Source organism: Triturus cristatus, chromosome 1_2 (assembly GCF_964204655.1).
Source record: "Triturus cristatus chromosome 1_2, aTriCri1.1, whole genome shotgun sequence".
Classification (NCBI taxonomy): Eukaryota; Metazoa; Chordata; class Amphibia; order Caudata; family Salamandridae; genus Triturus; species Triturus cristatus.
The window spans coordinates 261,766,098-261,790,048 of record NC_140580.1 but is presented as its reverse complement, the minus strand read 5'-3'; the positions used below and the strand labels follow the sequence as shown (position 1 = coordinate 261,790,048).

Below are 23,951 nucleotides of genomic sequence, written 5' to 3'. Positions count from 1 at the left end.
TCGTGTTTTCGCCTGCAGGATGGGAGGGGTCGGAGCATCTGAGAGAGGGGGGGGGGGCGGGGAAGACTGCCATGCGAGGGCCGCTGTAAGCGTGGCTAAGGCTTTACAAACCTAAACCAAAGTTGAGAAAGTGCATGCCAAGCAATCACAGACTGCTGCGAATTCGCGTAAAGAGACATCCCTGCAAGATGCTAAAAGTGTGTGTGTGGCACGTAATCTTTATTGGAAACCTGTTGGGCACAAATCCATTGTGGGAAATATGGCAAAAGGTTAAGGTACACGTGATGTTTTCTCACTTTGGCCCTACTGCTTGCACCCTTTTCTGAGGCCCTTTATTTTTATTTTTTCGAAAAACAAAACCAAACAAACATTGCAGCCTTTTTCCTCACTGTGCTGAGAGGTAATCTGGAGGTCGCTGCACGCCCGAAGGAATCTCGGAAAGCTGTGGAAAAGGAACCGTTTGTTTGTGGGGGGGTGGAAGGTTAGTGAGTCAGTCGTTCTAATGTGCGGAAAAAAAACAAAGCTGACGAAGAGGGAGTGGGAGGGGGGAGTGGAGTCGGGCACGCAGGCTGCCAAATGGTTTTCCTTTTTTTTGATGAAACGGAAGCAAATATTAAAGTCCATTAGATTAGCAATAACAGATCTTGAAGGAGGTGCCCTGACGGAGCGTGTCATTTATAATAAAAAAATACAACTTTGCTTTAAATTGTCCGAGTGCGTTCGGGTGATTAGCAAGGACAGATCTGGAAGGAGGTGCACGGGGTGCTCTGAAGCTGACGAAGAGGGAGTGGGAGGAGGGAGTGGGAGGGGGGAGTGGAGTCGGGCACGCAGGCTGCCAAATGGTTTTGCTTTTTTTTGATGAAACGGAAGCAAATATTAAAGTCCATTAGATTAGCAATAACAGATCTTGAAGGAGGTGCCCTGACGGAGCGTGTCATTTATAATAAAAAAATACAACTCTGCTTTAAATTGTCCGAGTGCGTTCGGGTGATTAGCAAGGACAGATCTGGAAGGAGGTGCACGGGGTATGTTTGGCAGGGCTTGGAGAAGGGTTTCCATCACGGCGAAAGTGAAAGCAAACGAGTGGCTGCAGGACTCCAAATGGTGCGCGCGCCCGGACGGGTCACATGCACTGTAGTTGGAGGCCTGCAAAGCCACTGTTTGCACTTCCAAAACGCGCTTACTATAAGTCTCGCCAGAGCAGCGCTAAAGCGCTGGTCAGGCGAGACCTAAAAAACGGGAGAGAAGACAAAAAGAAGAAAAACAACTTTCGTATTCCTCTCCACTCCACTCCACTCCACTCCAGAACCACACCCCTCTGCACTTTACATATAGGAGATCCAGAGGAGAGAAAGAAAAGAAAAAAAATTTGACTTAGCAGTAACGCCACATTTCCCCCCCTAAAGTGAGTTCAAAAAGTCCTGAGCCTGGATTTCAGAAACAAAGAATCTAGTTTGGCCTTGATAGATAATCTTCAATTTAGATGGAAAAAGAAAAAAAGTCTGGGCTCCCTTAGATGGAAACGATGAAATTAACTGGCGGAGCTGCCACCTCCGCTCAACCGTAGCTGGACATAGATCAGGTCTAACAAAAAACTCGCACCCTTGGCCCCTTCGCTTCCTATCGGGCCGGGCCAAATCGTAGATCTTCTCCCTGGCCAGAAAGATATTTAAACTAATAAGAATGGTATGAGGTTTATCTTCTAACTGGCCAGTGCGCTTCGTTTGCTTAAATGGAAAGCGGTGGGCCCGCTGAACTTCGGTTTGCCCAGTCCCATTGTTTGACCTCAGGGAATGCTTCACTGAAAAGAATTACCACAAACTGTCTAATGTCCGACCCTTCAATTCCTTCCTGAACACCAAGAATTCTTAGATTGTTCCGCCGAGCTCTATTTTCAAGGTCCGTGAGCTTCCACACCATATCTTCTCTTTGGTTCTTTATGAGGTCTGTAACTTCTTTCTGGGCAGCCATATCGTCTTCAAGAGTAGATATCCTTGCTTCCGCTTACCCAATTCTAGAAGCTATCTCTGAGCAAGTCTTTGCTACTCTGCGGATAGAATTTTGTACCCTGCGACATGCACCCTGTGTCCGAGCACTTTCCTGTCGGGTTTCTTCGCGGTGGACCATGATAGTCTGATAGATAACCGCCAGTGTCATCTCACCGGTGTGCCCTTGTAATGTATTGGCTCCGCTCGGATTGCCTAGATCAGTCGTATCATTTTCTATAACAGACTGCATGGAGTAAGAATAATCCCAGTGAGCCTGCGTCAGGACAAGATGTTGGGGCCCCCTGATCTCTGGCTACCTTACGAACTGTGTTGGGACCAGCTAGTAAGTTTAATACTTCGCTGGCTCGCCAATCCCCCGGCTCACTGTCATCATCCGTCCAGTCCTTGTCTTCCCCAAAATCATCCTCGGATGAGCTTGTATGATCAGATAGAGAGTAGAATTTATCAGGGTCCCCATTAGAGCCTGACGCTTGTTAAGCTGATTGCGACATCCCATTTGCAACATCCCATTTGGTATAGTTTCATTTAACTAACAGTAATGGCTGGGCCTCCCCTGGCGTAATAGATTTTACTACAGCTCCAGCTGCCCAAACTAAAACTACAGCTCCCAGAGTTCCACAGGATTGTAAGACACCAGCTGCATTTTCAATAGTAGCTCCAGGTTCCGCATTAATGTCCCCCCCTGCTGCGATCGGGATTGAAGGATTATTCATTATAGTTCCCCCCTTGCTACTGGGGGAGCAAGCAGACATTAATGCGCTCGGGGGAGAAAGGCCAGCGTCAATTTTAAGAAATGTCTTTGGTGGAAGTTTTAAAGAAACGGCTGCATCAGAGGTTAAAGAGACAGCCTGACCTTTAGATGACATAATAGATGATTGTGGCGTCTTGCTTTTAACTGCAGGCTTTTTAAACATAGTGGGAACTGTGTGCTTTGATTTTGAATTCGCTGTGACTGGTGCCACTTGCCGGGTATGCGAGTTTTCCTCCGGGGTAGCAGCTCCCAGTATCGACGATGTTACAGCACACACCTCAGTGTTTGCCTTCAAGGAGCCGCCGCCCCGGGTGAGCAAGGCTCGACCTGTGACACCGGGAGCCATAGCCGCAGCCGCGTTCTTCCCCTTTGGCGGCATGTCCTTGTAGTAAGAAACGCCGCCACCGAACCACCAGAGTAGCGCATACAAAGTCCCACATGCCAGGCAAAAGTCCAACAGGTAAGTCGGCTCCTTAAAACGAAAGAGCGCCAGAGCATGCCGATACAAGAGGAATTTTGGTCCAAAAAACAGGTAGTGTGGTTGAGATCCAATATCCCGCTATTCCAAAGCCTCCGGATCTGAAGAAAAGGCAAGATGGCGGCCGGACCTTCGGCCGGGATAGCTGGTTAGGAACACTTTGTCTCTGCTGACCCGCCTGGTTCCAGAACTTTCTACCACAGAAACGTGAGGAAAATGTGTTTTTTGGGACACATTGAGGTTTGCTAGGGATTCTGGGTAACAGAACCTGGTGAGAGCCAGTCACGTCACCCCATCCTGGATACCCCTGGGTGTCTAGGTTTAAAGAATGTATAGGTTTGCTAGGTTTTTCCTAGGTGCTGGCAGAGTTAGAGTTCAAAATCTACAGCTAGGCACTTTGCAAAAAAAGGGTCAGCTTTCACTGTAAAAATAGTGTGTCCACGTTGCGTTTTGAGCCGTTTCCTGTCGTGTGCACTAGGCCTACCCACACAAGTGAGGTACCATTTTTAATCGGGAGACTTAGGGTAACACAGAATTGTAGAGCAACTGTAATTACCTATTGACTTTCGATGCATTTCTGCCTTCCAAATGAAAGAATGTGTAAAAAAGAAGTCATTTTTAAAAATGACCTATCATTCTCATGCTAGTATGGGTACTCACGATTTCGGAAATGTGCAAATGTCTGTTTCTAATCTCTATTTTGTTCCAATTTCAGAAATACATAGGTGTCTTTTATACTGTTTTTCCCATGTATATATTTTCCCGAATGAATTGCTATATACCCGGTACAGAATAAAAAAAACATTGCAAGACACTGCTCAGTTATTGGCTCTGGGTTCGTCGGGTTCTTGGTGAACCTACAAGTCCTATATATCCCCACAACCAGAAAGGTCCAGCAGATGTAACGTATAGTTTACCTGTCGGTGTAGTTTTGCAGCTTGAAGACTTTCTGGATTCACTATGCTGTGCATTATTCCGCCATCTAGTGGTTGGGTCCGGAATTGTAGTATTTCATCTTTTTTTTTTTCTTTTCGTGGCCCAGGTGGGCGTCAACATACCACCATTTGGTGTCCTTCGTGACGTGACGTTGATGCGCTTCCTCTGGAAGCTTCCACCTTTGGTCGCCATCTTCGGATTCTTTTTTCCCTTTCTTGTGCTACTTTTCCTCATCAAACCTTGTAAAGTCTTATTTTTTTTACCTTTTGCTCCCCTTTATCCTCCTGTCTCATCTTTATGACAGAGGAGGGTGGGTTCGCTATTGAATCCAGAAAGTCCTCAAGTTGCAAAACTACACCGACAGGTAAGAAACTATACGTTTTGCAGCGTGAATCTTTATGGATTCACTATGCTGTGCATAGACTTTGTACCGGTTTGTCCATATAGTGGTGGTTGGGTGGAAGATGAGCACTGGTTACTGAAAATGTATTGCAAGACCTTCTGTCCCACTTGCGCTTCTTTGTTAATTTGGATATCCACACAGTAGTGCTTTGTGAACGTGTGCACTGAAGACCATGTAGCCGCTTGGCAAATGTCTTGAATTGGTGTGTTGGCTAGAAACGCAATTGTTGTTCCTTTCCTCCTTGAGTGAGCATGAGCTGCTCCTTGTAATGGTTGCGCTGCCTGTTTGTGGCAGAGCAGTATGGTTTGTGCAATCCATCGTGCAATGGTATTTTTGGTAACTGGTCGTCCCAAAAAACTGCTGGCAAAGGATACAAAGAATTGTTTTGTTTTCCTGCACTCTTTTGTCCTGGCGTCCAGTGTCTGTAAGGCCCTCTCTGTGTTTGCCGAAGGTTTTGGGAAAAAACACGTTATTTGAATTGTCTGATTGATGTGGAACTTAGACACCACCTTTGGCATGAAATGCGGATCTATTCTCATGACAATCCTATCACTGTGTATTTGCAGGTAGGGTTCTTGGAGCGTTAGCGCTTCTAATTCACTTACTCTTCGCAGTGATGTGATAGCTACTAGGAAGGCTGTCTTTAGCGTGAGCATATGCAGTGTAGCTTTGTGAATAGGCTCAAATGGTGCCTTCATCAGTTGTGTTCGCACTACATTGAGGTTCCATGCTGGTGCTGGCATTCTTTTTGGAGGTGCGATCCTTTTTGCTCCTTCTGGGAATCTTTCTACCACCTGTGAGGTGAATAAACTTTTCCCTGTTTCTCCTCTTGTGTAAGCCACAATTGCTGCTAAGTGGACACCCTTAGGGATGTGTAGCTTAGTTTATTCTGCAGTAGATGCGTTAAGTATCTTAGTACTGTTGATTCCTTAGTAATCCTTGTTTGCAGTTTCTCCCTACTGCACCAGTCTGTGAATCTTTTCCACTTTGCTACGTAGCACGTTTTTGTGGTCGGGTCTCCTTGCCTCTGAGTACCGCCATCGTGCTTGCCGGTAGTTTGAGGTGTGCGAACTCTAGGTCCTCAGGAGTCATGCAGCTAGGCGGAGGCTTTCTGGCTCTGGGTGTAGTACTCTTCCGTTTTGCATCGTTAACAGGTCCTTCCTGGCGGGGAACCTGTGTGCGTGCGTTTGTGCCATCTCCATGATTTGTGACAACCATGTTTGTCTGGCCCACTGGGGTGCTATTAGGATGAGCGTCATGTTGCTGAATCTGCACTTGTTCAGAACCCTGTGTAGTTGCAGTAACGGTGGAAAAGCATAGGCAAATGTCCCTGACCAGCTTATCCATAGCGCATTCCCCAGGGACTGTTTGCACAGTACTCTGGATGCGAAGTTTTGGCATTTTGCATTTTGGAGTGTTGCAAATATGTCTATTTGCGGAGTTCCCCATATGTGGAATACCTTCTGTATTTCTTGTTGGTTGATCTCCCATTCGTGGGAAGCAGACGTCTGTCTGCTGAGCCAGTCTGCTTCAACATTGTCCTTCCCTGGTAGATGTATTGCTAACAGGTCTATTTTCCTGGGGATTGCCCATAATCCATATTTCCTGCGCTAGCACGGAAAGTGTCGCAGATTGTGTCCCTCCTTGCTTGTTGATGTAGAACATGGTAGATGTATTGTCTGTTTGTATTAGTACTCTGTCCGTACAGAAGTTTCTGAAAGGCTTTTAAGACTAGGAACACTGTCTTGAGTTCTAGGTAGTTGATGTGCTTTATTGCATCCCGATGTCCCCACAACCCCCTTACTTTGAGGTTGTTTGTGTGCGCTCCCCACCCCTTCTGGGAGGAGTCTGTTGTAATGGTTACTGTTGGAGTTGGTAGTGTGAATGATCTCCCCTGTGCCAAGTTCTTCTGGTTCCACCACGCTATTTCTTGCTCTACTGCCTGCGTGACAACCACTAGATCCTCCCAACTCCCTGTCGCTTGTGACCATTGCTGCTGGATCCATTCGTGGAATGGTCTCATGTGTAGGCGAATATTTGGCACCAAATGTATGCATGATGCCATCATCCCCATCAGTTTGCTCACTGTCCTCACTGTCAGAGCTTGCCCCTTGAGGTAAAGACGCATCTCTTTGCATATTGCCAGAGTCCTCTTTGCATATGGAATCACCGTGCTCTGTAAGTTGTTGAGCTTTGCTCCTAAGAATATCTTCACTTGTTCTGGTTCTATAGACGTTTTCTCCCAATGGATTGAAAATCCCAGTTAGGCAAGCGTCTGTATCACTATCTCTATATGCCCTTTGCACTTGTGGTATGAGCTTGCTTTTACCAGCCAGTCGTCGAGGTACAGGTATACATGTATCCCCTTCAGTGTGCCGCTACTGCTGCCAGACATTTTGTGAAGACCCTTAGTGCAGATTTTAATCCGAAAGCCAGTACTGTGAACTGGTAGTGAGTTTTGTTGATCATAAACCTGAGGAGGCGTTTGTGTTTGCTGTTGATGGGGATGTGCAAGTAGGCGTCCTTGGGGTCGATAGTTACCATGTAATCTCCCTTTTGTATTTGAGGTATGACCTCTTGGAGCGAGGTCATCTTGAACCTTTGAGTCTTTATGAACTTGTTTAAGAATCTTACGTCTAGAATTGGACGCAATGTTCCATCTACCTTTGGTATGAGGAAGTAGGTTGAGTATACCCCCTTGTTCCGTTTTTTTTGTGATACCATTTCTATGGCTCTTTTCTTTAGCAGTTCTCTCGCTTCCTGCATCAAGTGTGTCCGTTCTTTTGTTGAGTGCACTCTGACCCTTGGCCTTTTGTTTGGCGGTGGCTTTTCCAGGTCTATACAGTACCCGTATTGTATGAGTTTTAATATCCATTTGTCTGATGTTATTGCTCTCCACTCCTGGAGGAAGTGTCTTAATCTGCCTCCTACTGGTGTTGCATGTTGGAGGAAGTTTTGAAGGTTTTAATTTTCTCTTGGTCCTTGCCTCGACTCTTTCTGCACCCTGTGAGGTCTTGTCCGGGCATGTGTTGGTTTTGCTGGTGAGTCACTTTGTTGCGGGAGGCTGACTCCCCTTTGGCCGTTCCCCCATTCCTCGGCCGCGCCCTCGAAAGGATTGTCCTCGGGGTTGGTACTGTCAGTTCTGTAGTTGCTGCCCCTGCTGCTGTCCCTGGTTACCTCCCTGATAACCTTGCTGGGAGGTTTGGTGTTGTGCCACAGGTTGATGATTTCCTCTGCCTGTTTGTGAGAAAGTGGCTCTGTATATACTGTTCCTTAATAGGTACAGGGTGTACAGAGTCCACAGACCCCAAGAGTTTAGCAGAGGTTAAAGTTAGATATAACCTTACTCTCCAAAGTGGTAGCCTGGTCGAGCAGTAAGGCAATATCAGAGGACAGTGTAAAGCATTTGTTGTACACACTCAGTCAGCAAATAGTTCCACACACTCAACTGAACTCTAGGCCAATGGTTTGTATATAAAAAAAATATATGCTTGTTTTATTTTAGAACCAACACTTGGAATTAAAATATACTTTCTCGACAGGAGAAGTTTCATAAAAATACTTTTGTATATGCAATAGACTTTTTAGTAAACAGTTACAAGTAGTTGCAGTAAGCAACTATTTCTAAACACAATACATTGAGCTCAATGATAAATTCACATTATATGCAACAGATTACTTTTTAGATTACTTTTGTAATTCCAAGCCTGGATCCTAGATCCAGTCCTGGGTCAGTTCTCAGAATCAGCTGTTGAAAGTCGACTTTGGTACTGTGATGATTTGTAACTAATATTTAGCTATTTTAAAAGTTAGCACTTAGAAAATATTTCAGTGCAAAACAATCAATGATTCCCTATGGAAGAAAATGTAGGTTACAGGTACAGTAGGTTATCGTTACTTTTGTAATCCAGTACTGGGTGCCTAGACTCAGTACTGGGACCTTTATCCAAAACAGGCAAGTAATTACGTTTTCAAATGTTATACGATTTTTGAGGAATATTTAGAAATTGCAGAAATCAACACTTAAAAGAAATTTCACAGAAAAACAGTCAATGGTTTCCTATGGAAGAAAAATGAGTTAAAGGTAAGTATAGTTGTGGGTACTTTTCAGAGTCAGTGCTGGGCACCAAGATCCAGCACTGGGAGCTCACCTAAGAGCAGGTGAGTAAATTCGTTTTTGTCACTCGGCTGATTTTTGGTGATTATTTTGAGTTTTGAAAAGTCCACACTTAGAAGAATTTTCAAGAAAAAGCCAGTCAATGTTACCCTATGAGGAAAATGAAGTTAGCGGTTTAAGGGTAAGTACTCGACTGGCAGAGTTGAAGTTCTGGGCATAGACTCAGGGGTCCCCCAGTGTCAGGTAGGTACAGTTAGTTCACCCTCAGCTGTTTCAGGACGGCCGGGTGCAGAGAGAGTTAGGCCCAATGTTATCCTATGAGGGATAGGGGGGCCTTGGTTGGTGGTTGCTGTCTGGCAAGCCACGCGGCTGTGGGAGCTGGGCTCCTGGTCACTTACTCAGGGCAAGTGGGGAAGTAGGTTAGAGTAGAGCTTTCACTGCCAGGGCCACTCGGGCGGCTGGGTGCAGGGTGCTTTTGAGCCGTTGGGCGCTCAATTGATTTCTATGGGAAATCTCTGGTTTGGAAAAAGACTGCAGGCTTTTCAGGTGCCACCACCACTTCGAGAGGTAAGTTGGGTAGTTGGTGGATAGGTAGGTACCCCGGGATTGGACACAGAGGGCCGTGGGGCGCCGGGTGCAGGGGTGCCTTTTGGTGTCGGGAAATCTTACCCTCTGTTGATCGCGGTTGGGGTGGCACTGTTCGGAGGCTGCAGGCTTCTCCTGGATTGTCGAGGGGGGGGTCCGTGGGTGCCGGACTCGGGGTCACAGTCGCCGTGGGGTCGTCCTCGTGGGTTTAGTTCACTCCGGCACCGGCCAGGCTTGGCGGGTGCAGAGTGGGCTGGGATCGCGGTTCCGGGCTGCTGCCAGGGGTGAAAGGTAGGTTCTGAGTAGAGCCTCTACTCATGGGAGTCTCAGGGGATCAGAGTTCAAAGGTAGCCAGGTCCTCCGGGGTTTCTGAGGTTGCTGGCCACAAGAGATGCCGGGTTTGGAGCAGGAGCAGGTTCGAGGTCGACAGGCCGGTAGGGCTGGGGCCAAAGCAGTTGGTGTCTCCCTCTCCTTCGCAGCTGCAGGTCTTTGTTTCTTCTCGCTCTTCTTGTAGTTTCGGAATCTGGAATCTGGGGAAGGAAGGTTCAGGATGCCCCTAAATACTAGATTTAGGGGTGTTACAGGTAGGTGAAGGCCAGGGACCAATGGGTCCTTGTCCTGGGGTGGGTACACCACCTATCCTGCCTCTCTCCTGTGGGAGGGGGGCAGTAGCCTAATCCTGATAGGGTAGGGCCTCCCATCTTCAAGATGGCGAGAGCCCGGAGATGTGCTTCACCTCGCCTCCCCCACCTGAGGGGTGGGGTGGGCAGGCTGGCACATCCCCTGTCCTTGTATGGAGTTTCCGGCCAAGCTTCCTGCCAGAGTGGGGGGTTGCAGTGGTCTGGGGAAACTCCTAGAGGCGGCAGGCCTTTGAAGCTTCCCTTTGCTCATCCTGGGGGAGGAGATTTATCACCTCACCCAGGATGTGCATTGTTGCAGGCCCGGGAGAGCAGGGGCTCTCCCACCCAGGAGTTCAGCAACGTGTCTGCTGTGTGGCAGCCTGGGCAGCCTCAGAGCAGACGTGGATTGTAGGTTAGTTGTAAGGGGGCATCTCTAAGATGCCCTCTGGGGTGCTTGGTACATTAAATCCCACACTCGCATCAGTGTGGGTTTAATGTGCTGAGAAGTTTGATACCAAACTTCCCAGTCTTCAGTGTTGCCATTATGGTGCTGTGGAGTTCGTGTTTGACGAGCTCTCAGCACCATGTACTCTTAAATGGCAGCACTGCACTTAGTGCCCAGGAATGGACCTGGGTACTGTAGGGGCACATGGCTCCTGCTCCTGTGCCCACACCATGGGCATAAGGCACCCAGCCAGAGGGGTGGCTGACATATGCCTTGGCAGTGTAGGTAATGGGCATGGCACACAGAGGTGTGCCATGTCGACTCTTCATTTTGTCCTGCACCCAGACACTCAGCCTGCAAAGGCAGTGTGTGTGTGTGTAAGGGTACAGTGCATCTAAGGGTGGCACAATGAGTGCAGCAGCCCTTAGGGGCCTTCCCTGGTCACAAGGCCCTGGGTACCTAGGGTACCATTTACCAGGGGCTGACATGTGGCCAGGGTTTGCCAATTTGGAGTTTGTGTGTTTTAAGGAAGGAACATAGGCCCTGGGCACCTGATTGGCAGGAGTCCAGGGTACACTCAGTCAAAGTACACTCAGCATTTAGCAAAAAGTGGGGGCATACCATGCAAGAAAGATGGCACTTTCTCACACAGTTGGCCTCCTGGAAGGTGTTCCCCCTTCTCATACCTCGGAACTGCAGTGCCCCCATGGACCTTGCTGTTTCGTTATCTTTTTTCAGCTGGTTCAATTTGTCATCAACTGGTGCTCCGAACAGTTGTTCCCCATTGAAGGGTGTGTTGAGGATGTTGTTTTGGACTTCATTTTTGAAACATGAAATTCTTAGCCAGGCATGCCTCCTTTCTGTGATCTCCAGCTTCATCTGCCTGCTAGATGTCTCTTCTGCGTCTAGGGCCGACTTTAAACATATATTTGCCATGTTCTTCCCCTCTTCTACCAGGTGGCTTGCCCTTCTCTGGTATTGCTCTGGTACGTGCTTGAGGAGTTCTCCCACTTCTTCCCAGGGCTGGTACACGTGTCTGTTAATGAGTGCATTGGAATTGGCGATGCACCATTGTATAGCTGCGCTCCTCTCCATCTTCCTACCTATCAGGTCCATCCTCTTGCTTTGTTTGTCTGGTGGTGGGCCTGAGTTTGTGGGTATATTTGCTCTTTTCCGAGCCGTGGCTGTGATGATCGAGTCAGCTGGTACTGACCATCTAATGTACATGGGGTCTTTTGATGAATGTTTTTTCTCTGCTCGTGGAGTCACTGCTCTACACATGGCAGGCTCCTTGAATGCCTCCTTCCCCTGGTCAAGAACACTTGGGAGCATGGGCAGGAACTGGCTCCTGGTCTGGGATGGCAACAAGGTCTCCAAGAGGAAGCAAGACTGGGGTTTTTCTTCTTCCATCTGCACTCCATATGTGTCTGCAGCCCTTTTGATGACTTGGTTGTAGATCCCCATGTCGTCCGGCGGCAAAGGCCTCGACGGATATGATTCTACACCCTCTTCCGGGGATTCGGCGTTAAGATCTTGCCACGGCAAGTCCTGAGCCTCCGAAGACATCGAGTCTTGGTAAGTGTGCTAGTCTTCCTCCCCTTCGGCGTCCCCGTAGTACAGGTCTTCCTGTTCCTCTCCAGGTTCAGGTGTGGTCGGCGGTTGGAAATCCGACGTACCCTTCTGTTTCGGCCGTGGCTTTCGACGGTAGGCTGTAGAATTTCATTTTTTCGTCTAAGTCTTTCTTGCGTTGCAAGATGTTCGCCATTTCAGCCTCGAGCCTTTTCTTTTTCTTTTCCATCTCGGCCGCGTGAACGGCTTCGAGGGATTCGACTTTCCTTTTCGCGGTTGTCGACGCCGAAGTCTAAACCGTTTTTGGGCCTTCGCCTTTCAACGTCGAGGCCTCTTTGGTGGCTGCTCTTCGGCGCCTTTCCCTTGTCTTGGGATTTCGCCATCTGTGTGTCCTTCTCAGAGGATCAGACGGTCTGCTTGTCCCTGGATGCAGAAGCCGACGTCGAGTGCTTCGACGGCCCTGCTCCCTTAGAGGACTTTGGTTTGCTTTAGCGAGTATCAGTGGAGTGTTTAGGGTTCGACGACTTTTACCTCCTTCGATGTTTTCTTTCCGACCTAGACGACCAAGACGTCCTCTGGTCCCTCTGCTATGTTGTCCTTCCCTCCGCTGGAGAGTCCCAAATCTCGCAGCGATGGGGGTGTCCCCTCCCCCTGCATGTTGTAGTTTGCTCTTCTCTGCCTCTCCCTTACTCTGAGGGTCTTCGGGGTGAACGCTGCACAGGCGTTGCAGTCCTCGCTTCGATGGTCGAGGGGCAGGCAGAGATTGCAGACCGGGTGTTGGTCCTTTTGCACGTACTTGTGGTGGCAGTTCGCGCAGAATTTAAACAGAGTTTTGTCCATCACCGTGGCCAGAGAGCCCCCTGTATGCGCATTCTCCTTTGAAACGTCGAATTCTTCGATGTTCTCTCTTCTGTCGTCAATCTTCCTTACTTGTCTTCCCCGGTGATATATTCTAAAGTTTTCTTCTATTTTCGTTGATTCTTCTCTCCAAAGTTCTTGGTGCTCCTTCACTGCTGATCCAGATGGCGACAAAAGGTGGGAGCTTCCGGAAGCGCGTCGACGTCACGAAGGACACCAAATGGTGGTATGTCGACGCCCACCTAGGCCACGAAAAAAAAGAAGAAATACTACAATTCCAGACCTAACCACTAGATGGCAGAATAATCCTGAAAGATTCACGCTGCAAAACGGTATATTGCTTTCAAACAGCTGTCACAATTAGAAGACGTTACAGGTGAAAACGTTGACACAAATGGCTGTTTTTTTCCAACTAATTTCCGGGGGGGGGGGGGGGGGTGAAAAGCCCACTAGAGCCAGGCATTTTAAAAAAAAATTACAAAATGTAAGCGACCCCTTGGGCAAGGGTCGTTTCCAGGGGACATTTTTTATTATGTGTACTCTGCCCCACCTGGGGGCAAATTGGTCTGTTTATTCGGCCTTTCTGGGGGCAGAAAACCCACTAGGCACCAGGGATTTAGTTTTGTAATGGAAGCGACATGGTTGCTTCCAAGGGTGTCAGTTTTGTTTCTTTTTTTACTGCCCCTCCTGGGGACATATCTGCCCCTTTTTGGGCCTTTCTGCCCTAGGCAGACCCCCTCAGGATATTGCAGCATGAACTAGTAAATTTAGCGGCACAAATCTGGAAATTTAACGGCACAATTCTGGTAATTTAGCGGCATTTTGCGGCACTTTATTTTGCAATTTTTCCTACAACAAACACAGATATCTTAGTTTTTGGAGTTATTTTACAACATGAAGCTATGTATATTTGGTTTAGTTACAATTTAGACAGTTTGTTTTGCTTCAAGGCTACATATAGGACATAAACAGGTTACTGAATAAATGCCCACGGGACCTGTATGCTGGTCGTGTTAATCTTGGCCATGTATGTACAGTTCTTCTGAGCAGTCCAAATTTAGCCCTATATTGTGCTGCTGATTATAATGCAAAAACAATAATGCCCGGATGGATTGCTCTGAGAGGGACCATCGTCTGGCTGACAAATTTTGTAGATGCTGTTGCTCCTTTCAGCGTCTGCAGAACTGGTCACATTGTCCTTGTACACAGCTGCAAGCTGTGAAAGAACTGGAGTGCGGTCAGCCATCCCACGCCAAAAGAGGTCAGTGTCAATCACCCCAGAAACAGATGCCTGTACTGCTCCTGGGCCTACATGTTCAAAGTAGAGGCGAAGCTGCTGATCGGGAAGTTTGCTCAAACCAGGGATGACTAAATATGCAATCTTGTCCTTAGGCATGATGCAGTGTCGTGCAAGATTGAAAAGGCGCACTTGTTTCAAGAATCCAATGTCTGGTTGGGCCTCCTCCATGTATTTGCCCACCTTTTCCAGAAAATTTTCAAAAGCTTCATTAAGCTGGGCTGCTATCTTTTTTTTCTGTGTCAGAGATAATTTAGCCCCTGCAATGGTCTGTTGAAATGGTTGTAGTGACTCCACAGTGAGGACTGAATTGTTGGTTAGGTTCATGTGGAGATCCTCTAAATACCTTTTTAACAATGGGGAATGCATATAATGCAAATAATCATACACCTTCATTGTCACTGGTGTCTGACTCTGGAATAAGTCCATCAGATGTAAAATGTTTTGGCATTTTTCTGCCACAATGTCCAATTGAACTTTAATGCACTTTCTTTAGTCGCTGTTCAAAATCCTTTGCAGATTTTCAAGAGAATCTGGGGGGAGACTTGCTGAGTTGCATCTCAGACTCAACAAACCCAGCATAGGCATCAAAGTCCTTGCAGTGGTACTGAACAACAGCAAACCAAGAATTCCACTGGGTACTGCAAGGGTCAGGTGCCATGCGTGGTTTCATCCCATGGTTCTCAGCAAGATGGTGCAGGTACCTTCTCTTTCTGCTACCGGCCATGTAAAAGATGCGCGAGAAGTACAGAAGGAAACCATTTAGCTCCTCAAAAGGGTTCCTAAACGACTCTCCAATAAGGTTCATTATGTGTGCCAAGCAGGTGATATGTATGGAGTTTCTATACAGATTTCTCAACACAGTGTTGTATGCCTTGAGCATGTATGTCACATTGTCAGTGTTAAAGGAAATAACGTTCTGGAAAGCTATGCTGTACTCTGTGAGCCCCTTCACAACTGCTTGCGCTACAGTCCCATGGTTGCACTGTGAGAGGAACACTGTCTGCTAGGTGGGTGTGGCTCCGACTGCCACACTGCGTAGAGACCACTGCAAATAACACATTTAATACACATCGCCCTTCGACATCAGGTGTGTCATCAAATTTAACACTGATCTTTTGATCTTGCAAGTGTTCTTTCAACTCGTTCTTGGCTCCTGTACATCTCCCTGGGAGATAACGTTCTTGAAGCTGATGACTCCCAGGTATCACTCCACCATTTCATACTCGCTCGTGGAGAAACTTGCGCAACACAGGGTGGTCGGTTTTGCTCAGCAGAATGTTTAGTGCTCTGCAGACACTGACCCATTCACTTATAATTTCCTGGTTTGAGGCACCAGCAGCTGTACTCTGAGAAAAGTGAGTTCACATTCATCTGTCGGGCACGTTTTGGCGAAAAGTGAGGTTCTGGATCATCTGTACAGCGGTTCAAGTGTTTTTGGGACCGCACATGCATATCCACTGTGCGTTTCCGGATGTGGTCCACCGCCACATTGCACACACTGCAAAACAGCACGCCACCATCAGCATGCATCACGGTGCTGTACTCTGCACGCAGCGGGCCCAACAGCATATATATATATATTTTTTTAATTATGTCCCCCAGGGCCCGCCGCATGCCCCGTGTGCGGCGGGCACAAAAAGAATGCCCCCCATGGGCCCACCGCACACTGCATGCGGCAGGCCCAACAAACTTTTTTTTTTTTTTTAATTATGCCCCCTAGGACTCGCCGCGTGCCCCGTGGGCCCAAAAATAATGTCACCCATAGGCCCACCGCACAGTGGGCATGCGGCAGGCCAACAATCTTTTTTTAAAAAATATTATGCCCCCCCAGTGCCCAGTGTGCGGCAGACCCAAAAATAATGCCACCCATACCCCCGCCGCACACTGGGCACGCGGCGGGCCCAACAGAATCATTTTTTTATTAAATCATACCCCCACAGGGCCCAACAGAAAACTTTTTTTTAAAAATTCTGCCACCCAGGGCCTGCCGCGTGCCCCATGTGCGGCGGGCCCAAAAATAATGCCACCCATGGGCCCACCACACACTGGGCACGCAGTGGGCCCAACAGAATATTTTTTTTCAAAAATGATGGCCCTCAGGTCCCGCCGATGCCTAATGTGCGCCGGGTCCAAAAATAATGCACCCGATGGGCCCGCCACACACTGGGTATGCGGCGGGCCCAACAGAAACTTATTTAAAAAAATATGCCCCCCAGGGCCCGCTGCATCCTCAATGTGCGGCGGGCCCAAAAATAATGCCATCCATGCCCCCGCCGCACACAGGGCACGCGGCGGGCCAAAACAATTAAAAAAATATATTATACCCCCCAGGGCCCGCCGCGTGCCCAGTGTGCGTGGGTCCAAAAATAATACCCCCCCATGGGCCCGGCGCACACTGGGTAGGTGGCGGGCCCAACAGAATATTTAAAAATAAATTATGCCCGCTGGCTGCCCAGTGTGCAGCAGGCCCAACAAGCAGAGCAGCAGCAGGAGTACCTACCCCAACGATGCTCCAGCGAGACCAGTCCCCAGGAAATTAAAACAGCAGCACAGGTGAGGGGTGTAAAACACACAAACTCGCCTGCCTGCTGTGAGGACCCCGAGGACCCTCTGTCTATTGGCTCTGTGGCGAGAGCCACGGGGCCAATAGAAGGGGTCGGATTTCGCGGGCAGTTTTGTCAAAATCACTGCATTTTTACACAACTGCTGCTTTTGGGATTTTTTTGCTAATCGCAAAATCCTGGAGGATCCTGGAGGATCTGCCTAGGCGGGAGGGGGAGGCAGAAAACCCTAACCGGCACCAAGGATTTATTTCTTTTGCAAGGGGCGCACATTTCTGTCTGCTGTTTTCTGCCTTGCTCACTTTGCCATTGGATTCAAGCAAGCCTGGCTGAAGACGGCTGAAATGCCAGAAACCGGTCCTAGGAAGCTGGTTTCCGGTCCAGGGAAGGCATGGCTTGGCAGTTGGGGCTGGACTGTTCCCATGAGGCACAGGGTCAGACTGATTTGCATATGGCCATGTCTGAACTGGGGTGGCAGAGTGGGCTAAAGAAATTTATGATTCTCAACCCTCCTAAAAGTACCCGCCCGAGCCCAGTATTGAATGGAATCCCCCTTGAAAGGGTGAAAACGTTCACTTACTTGGGGATTACACTCCAAGAAGATCTTGGCTGGGGAGGCCAGGTGGTCAATTCTACACTTAAGTTGACCCAAACTACAGGAGGTATGGCTAGATTGTTTAGTGGCACGGTTTTTAAACCAGCGGCCCCAGTGGTAGAAATTTTTAAAACTCAAGCCCGATCTGCCGCTACCTATGGAGCAGAACTATGGGGCCACTCCCAAATAGATAGTCTAACGAGGGTCGAAAACTCCTTTATCAGGAAACTATTAAGTTTACCCCCTAGTACTCCGTTGGTCCCAATTAGATTAGATCTGGGACTGCTTCCCATTGAAGAAGTGGTGGTGGCCCGGCCTGTCCAATACTGGAAGAGATTATGGTCCAATCCAGACCTCGAAATTTTCAGAGATGAATTTCTGGATCTCTGGCCTACACTTAAACACATGAATATCCCTTGGTTAACTCACGTTAGGGAAACTTGCTTCAAGATTGGTCGCAGGGAACTCTGGGATACCCCAGAAGCTTCCTGCCTATCTGTTTCTAAAACCAATCTTGCTGAAGAACTAAGATACTTTCATCTAACACGCCTGCACATGGACCCTAACATAGGCAGGCTGACCGAACAGTTTCTTCAGATTAAACCGAACTATGGGAGGGAGTTATTCCTGGATCTGATTTTCCCTCCTCTAGCCAGGAAATTATATGTTCAATTTAGAATGGGTACCTTACCACTCAGGTCTTTCACTTCTAGATGGGACATTAAGAATAGTATTTCATGCCCTGCATGTGGCTATAAACTGGAGGATGAAATTCATGTGTTCTTTGTTTGTCCTGCGTACCTTACCCATAGGAAACGCTGGGTAAAATCGATTTGTAGGAACCTTGGTTTTAGAGATTGTGTTAATGCCCTGCGAGTTTTAAAATACGACACCCATCCCCCAATTGTGTTTGCAGTTTCACGCTTTCTTAATGCTGTATGGTTTCAGCGTAGGAAACTTTCCACCAATTTTTAATAATGTGAAAATTTTAATTTGATTATTTTATTCTGTTTTGGTGGTTAAAATGTGATCTGCTCTTGCTTTCGACATATAAATTGTTGTATTGTATTCTGCTTTTATGGCCCTTGTGGCCGAAATAAAGTTTTTTTGACTGAATAAAGAACGGTGATGGATCAAACCCAGATCTGTTGACTGGGTGTGAGTGTTTGATTTTGTGAGTAATTGGTTTTGTTTTTTCTTTCTAGGGGGATATCATTGGTTTTTGCTGTCTCTCAGCGGAGTAGGTGCAGGTGAGTAGCTGTCTCTTGTAAGTGAATCGTATAGTTTTTGTATATATAGATCTTTGTGATAAAGGCACACTTTTTTTTTACTTACTTATTTTGCACAGTGTTGGTGGTTGTTGACTTGTTTGTGCAGTCTCTTAGTAAGAATAATGTCTAGCCGCAGGATTACTGCTCAGCAGGTTGTTGGTATGCTTTTTGAGTCTTCCTCTGACCATGGTTCAGAGAGGGACTCTGCATCTGAGGCAGAGGAGGAAGGGGAAGATTCAGGCAGTGAGTTCTCTCCACGTGGAATCATCGGATGATGAAGCTACTCTCAATGCGAATGAAGCTACTCTTAGTGCGGATGAAGAGCCTGTTTTAGAGGAGGACATTGATGTGTCGATAGTGCAGCAAGAGGCATCTGGGCTGCAGCCTGGGGCTGCAAGGCTTCCAGTTGGAAGTGATGACCTCTGGGTTGCCCCAGGCATCGTGAAGCCGGCATTGCCACTCTACTGGAGTGAACACAAACATTTTGGCAAATACATTTTTTTCAGTTGTTTATGGACGATGTATTTTTGGTAGAGATTGGTGAGCAGAATAATGTGTATGCTGAACAGTTTTTGAGGGACAACAGTGCCAGCCTTAGACCCCACTCTAGAGCTACCCAGTGGACTCCCACAAATCTGAAAGAGAGGAAGAAGTTCTTGGGTTTGACTTTTTTGATGTGCTTGCTAAGGAAGCCATCAATGTCTTCATATTGGTCTACTAGTCCCTTGATGACAACGGCTATATTTCCAGCAGTCATGAGTCGTGATAGGTATTTGCTTCGGATGCTGCATTTTGTCGATAATGGTTTAGCGCTGCCACAAGATCACCAGTCTTTAAGATTCGGCCTGTCATTGATCACTTTGGAGATCGATTTTCTGAGATCTATGCTCCAGGGAAAGAAATAGCAGTGGATGAGTCTTTGGTCTTGTTCAAGGGCCGTTTGGTTTTGAGGCAATATATTCCTAGTAAGATGGCACGCTATGGAATTAAGCTGTATATGCTGTGTGACAGTAGGACTGGATGGGTCTCTAATTTCAGGGTGTCATGTAGCATGATCCTCGGGACCGAGTTATTAGAGGAAACCAAAACACAAAAAAGAACACTGAATAAAAAGAATAATCGCATTTTAGTTAAAAGCAGCATATATAACGCAGAAGCAATCTGTCACCAAATATGGTATCTATGGACAAGCAGATACAGATTTGCAAGAAAATAAGTTGTCTTAATTTAAGTTTGAAATCGTAGAGGATGTTTGAGAACAATAATTTTCTAATATAAAAAGTGAAGATGAAAGCAGCAATAGAAGTTTGGCCTGTGAATTATGAAAATCTTACCAGTTCGCTATCACTTTTATATTCTGTGCTTGAGAGTTTATCTGCTGAATCTAATAGTGGCGGGGATCCATTGATGACTGAACTTTGCTTAGAACGTTCACATTTCAAGTGTCCAGTACTCTCCTTCCTTCGCTTTATGACATTTCCAACATTCAAGTTCTCATCTACAAGTTCCTTTGACTTGCCGTCTTTTTTTTTTTTTTTCTTCTTCTGTTGATAAAAATATTTTGGTGAAATCCGAGGTCTAAACAGTTACTTACCAACCATTCATTTCTGAAAGCATACATGTGAATGCAATATCATATGAACAAACAAGGCAGATAAGCGCTCTAATAAATCAAACACAGATCCTAACAAAACTGTAATGTAAGGTTTAACCCCTTCGATGCTGCGCAGATTCCGCCGCTGTGCTGACGGAATCTTGCGCGGGTGTGGTCATGACGGAATGGTTCCGTCATGAGCACTGCTCAACCGTGGGTCATGACGGAACCATTCCGTCATGAGCACCGAAGGGGTTAAAGAATTTCTTACCCATTTTAATATAAAACAGACTAATGTTTTCAGAACACAAGTTTTCAATAAAATCTCTTGCCTTTGACAAACTCTTGCACCTTTCAAGAACAGATATTTGCAACAAGTAAACATGCATTACAAAGATTTGGCTTTTGCATACTGGATGCACACAGAAACAAACATACAGGCCCACAAACAGAAAGACAACAATTTTCATAAAGTCCATCAGATGTACAAAGGCCGATTTTCACAAAAGTGCATCAGGAAAAAAGACACCGATGCACGCATCTATTTCAAATGGTCACCAGAATCACCCTAGAGCCAGATGTTAAATGCAAGGACAAACTAGCACTACAATACCACTCAATTAGAAAGGCAAAACAACATATATATGAATCTACATGTCCAAGCACGACGTTTGAAAGATTATCTCCCAATTCCTGACCCATGAATACTTAAGCTTCCAAAACCACCCACACAAGAATGTTTTGTAAGGGAGTCGTATCATTTCATATTCAAAGCTAAAGACTTGAAGAAAAGCTTGGAAGAAAAATAAAAGAAATTCCAACCTACATATCACCCCTACCTCATAAATCCTGAGGCCACACATCCTACTATAATTCAACCTCTTCTCTACAGAGGACTTTACTAATCTTGAAAAGGATTAAGGCACTTTATCAAACCATTTCCATGACATATATTGAAGCACAAACTCATCAACAGCTCAGATGCCATTCCGGCCAGAACTATCATTGACTCAATGGCAGAGGGGATGATCCCTGAAAAACTCAAAAAAGTTTTAAGAAATGAGGTTTCTAACCAACATTCCCAGCCAACTAACACCCAGTTTACAAATTGATGAAAATAGTTGCCTATAATGAACTATCATCCTACCTTAAAAATATTTATCAGCTTTCCAACATCCAAACTGGACCCTGTCCAGGTAGAAGCAAGAAAAAGCATTTGCAATGGAATAGGTATCGCATTCATGCGAGTTTAAGCTATTGGCATTGTAAATGACAATGCATTTATTTATGTTTTGGGTTTCAAAACAAATAAAAAGGTGCAGTACTGCAAGCTGTTCCTAGAAGTACCTAGTGAGCAAGGTACCAGCACTGCTTGTCTAGGTGCGGCACCGCAAGCTGTTCCTAGAGGTCCCTAGTGAGCATCATAAACTTTAAAGGTATGGTAAATCCACCCTACCCATAATGCATTGCATGCAAGACAGTACCACAAGTACATTCAAATAGCTATGTCCATATATACAATTAGTAGCTTTGATATGTGACAAAATAATTATACTAATTCCGGATTAGGTTAGGTTGTACTCTTTGTGGATCTGATGAAGGGAAATTTATGGAAGGTCTAATCTAATTGTGGTAGGTGCAGTACCGCAAGCTGCTGCCAAAGGTCCCTAGTGAGCAAGGCACCAGCACTGCCAGTACCACAAGCTGCTCGTAGAGGTCCCTAGTGAGCATCAAACTTTTGGTCACATATGGTACTCCTATAATGCATTGCATGCAAAACAGTACCACAGTACATACAATATATACAATTAGTAGCTTTAAAATGTGACAAAATAATTATATTAATTCTGGATTAGGATATACTCTATGTGGAGCTGATGAAGGGAAATTTATGGAAGGTCTAATATAGATGTGTTGGTGAGGTGCCGCAAGCTGCGCCTAGAGGTTCCTAGTGAGAATCAAACTTTTGGTCACATATGGTACTCCCATAATGCATTGCATGCAAGACAGTACCACAAGTACATTCAAATAGCTATGTCCATACATACAATTAGTAGCTTTGAAATGTTACAAAACAATTATTATATTAATTCAGATTAGGTTGTACTCTATGTGGACCTGATGAAGGGAAATTTATAGAAGATCTAATATAAATGTGAGATGTGTAGGTGCAGTACCGCAACCCGAGTATCATAAACTATGAAGATATGGTAAATCCACCCTACATGGATGAGGTCTCTGCCTTCTGTGCAGACGGACCATTTGTTAAAGAGCTGGAGAGGACCTGTATTGAGAGCACCAAGTTGGAAACCCTACTCTTCAAACATTGGACCCCAACCCGAGACCCTCTGCCATTTCCCATCAAGCAGAACTTCGAGGATCTTTGGAGTCTGGTTCGAAGAAGGTCTAATACAGAGGTGTAGGTGCAGTACTGCAAGCTGCGCCTAGAGGTCCCTAGTGAGCAGCAAATGTTTTATGTTTTGATTTAATGGGCGCTTTTGTACATTTTTGAGTCACAACCTTGAAATATAGGTTTCTCAATCACTTGGGACACCATGCACTGGATTTAAAATAATGCGTTTACATTACATAAAGCAACGTATTTTCATACCAAATTCATGCTATATGCCTTTCCTCTTTCCGACGTCCCCTTGCCTTCAATTATTGTGATTGTGCTAGTATGTATTAAGTATCTTTGACTGATTGTGTTTAACAGAATACAATGGTTCCTGTGGACAGAGAGAAGACGGCACAGAAAAGCCAAGAGGGGCAGACCAGCAGAAGAGCAGAGTGCTCTCCCACAGGACCACCAGGGATGAGGCGCAGCAGGAGGAGGGCCTCGAAACACACACCCGTGGTCAGCAAATCGGACAGCTCAGGCAGCAGCACTTAGTGGTGGAACTGCGCGGGGGAAGAGCAGTCACACTGAACAGGCCAGTGGTCTAGCTTAGGTTTTGAAAAGGGTGGGAGATGTGGGTTACATCTTTTATTTTTTGCTTTTAACATGCATGGTCTCTTATGTTTAGGCGATACCATATCGTCTTTACATTTAATTTGTTCTCATGCATGTTTCTTTTGTCTCTATGTAATTGTGATCTGTTCATCTGGTAATTGCCACATTGTTGTTGCGTTTTGTAAAAGGGGGAGATGTTTTATACCTGCTACTCAGCAAGTATGAGACACGCACTGCCCATCTCCCGTTTCAAAACAAGCATTTGCAATGCAATAGGTCTCGCATTTGCGAGAGTTTAAGCTATTGGCATTGTAAATGACAATGCTTTTTGTTTATCTATTTTGATAGTTAATACATAAATAAAAAGCATCGTCCTTTACAATGCCAATAGCTCAAACTCTTGTAAATGCAAGATCTATTTCATTTCAAAGAAGCAGCTGCCATTGTCCCGGGCTGCTTGGAAAGTGAAAACCTGCATGGCGTGCTGAATGTTGCAGGAAAGCATGTTGTGCCTGCAGGACCAGAAACTCATTCAAGAAAATAGTGCTTACAGACTAAACAAGCATTTGCAATGCGATAGGTCTCGCATTTACGCGACTTTAAGCTATTGGCATTGTAAATGACAATGCCTTTTTTTATGTTTTGGTTTTTAAAACAAATAAAAGGCATTATCATTTAGAATGCCAATAGCTTAAACTCGCGTAAATGCGAGACCTATTGCATTGCAAATGCTTGTTTAACTGCGTTTTTTCTTCCTTCAGCTCAGAAGTAGGGACAGTTATTGTGTTAGGAATTAAAACTGATCATTCTTAAAGAGGCTAATTCATTCAGGAAAGCGGAGACTGTCTTAGTGAAGTTATTCACTTTGTTTTTCTGACTCCTACACTCTTACCAGCAGGATGTATG

At 46.1% G+C, this 23,951-nt stretch overlaps 1 protein-coding gene across 2 annotated transcripts in view; it reads right to left on the bottom strand.

Annotated features, from left to right (window-relative positions):
* Positions 1-23,951, bottom strand: part of LOC146867129 (nucleolar RNA helicase 2-like) — a 796,160-nt gene that overhangs the window by 667,616 nt on the left and 104,593 nt on the right. The window contains exon 3 of one of the 2 annotated variants that reach the window (XM_085603581.1): positions 19,833-20,042. The exons of the other annotated variant lie outside the window; for it this stretch is intronic. Coding sequence (XP_085459707.1) covers positions 19,833-20,042 — 210 coding nt within the window. The remainder of the gene's footprint in view (positions 1-19,832; positions 20,043-23,951) is intronic. 2 annotated transcript variants of the gene reach the window in all.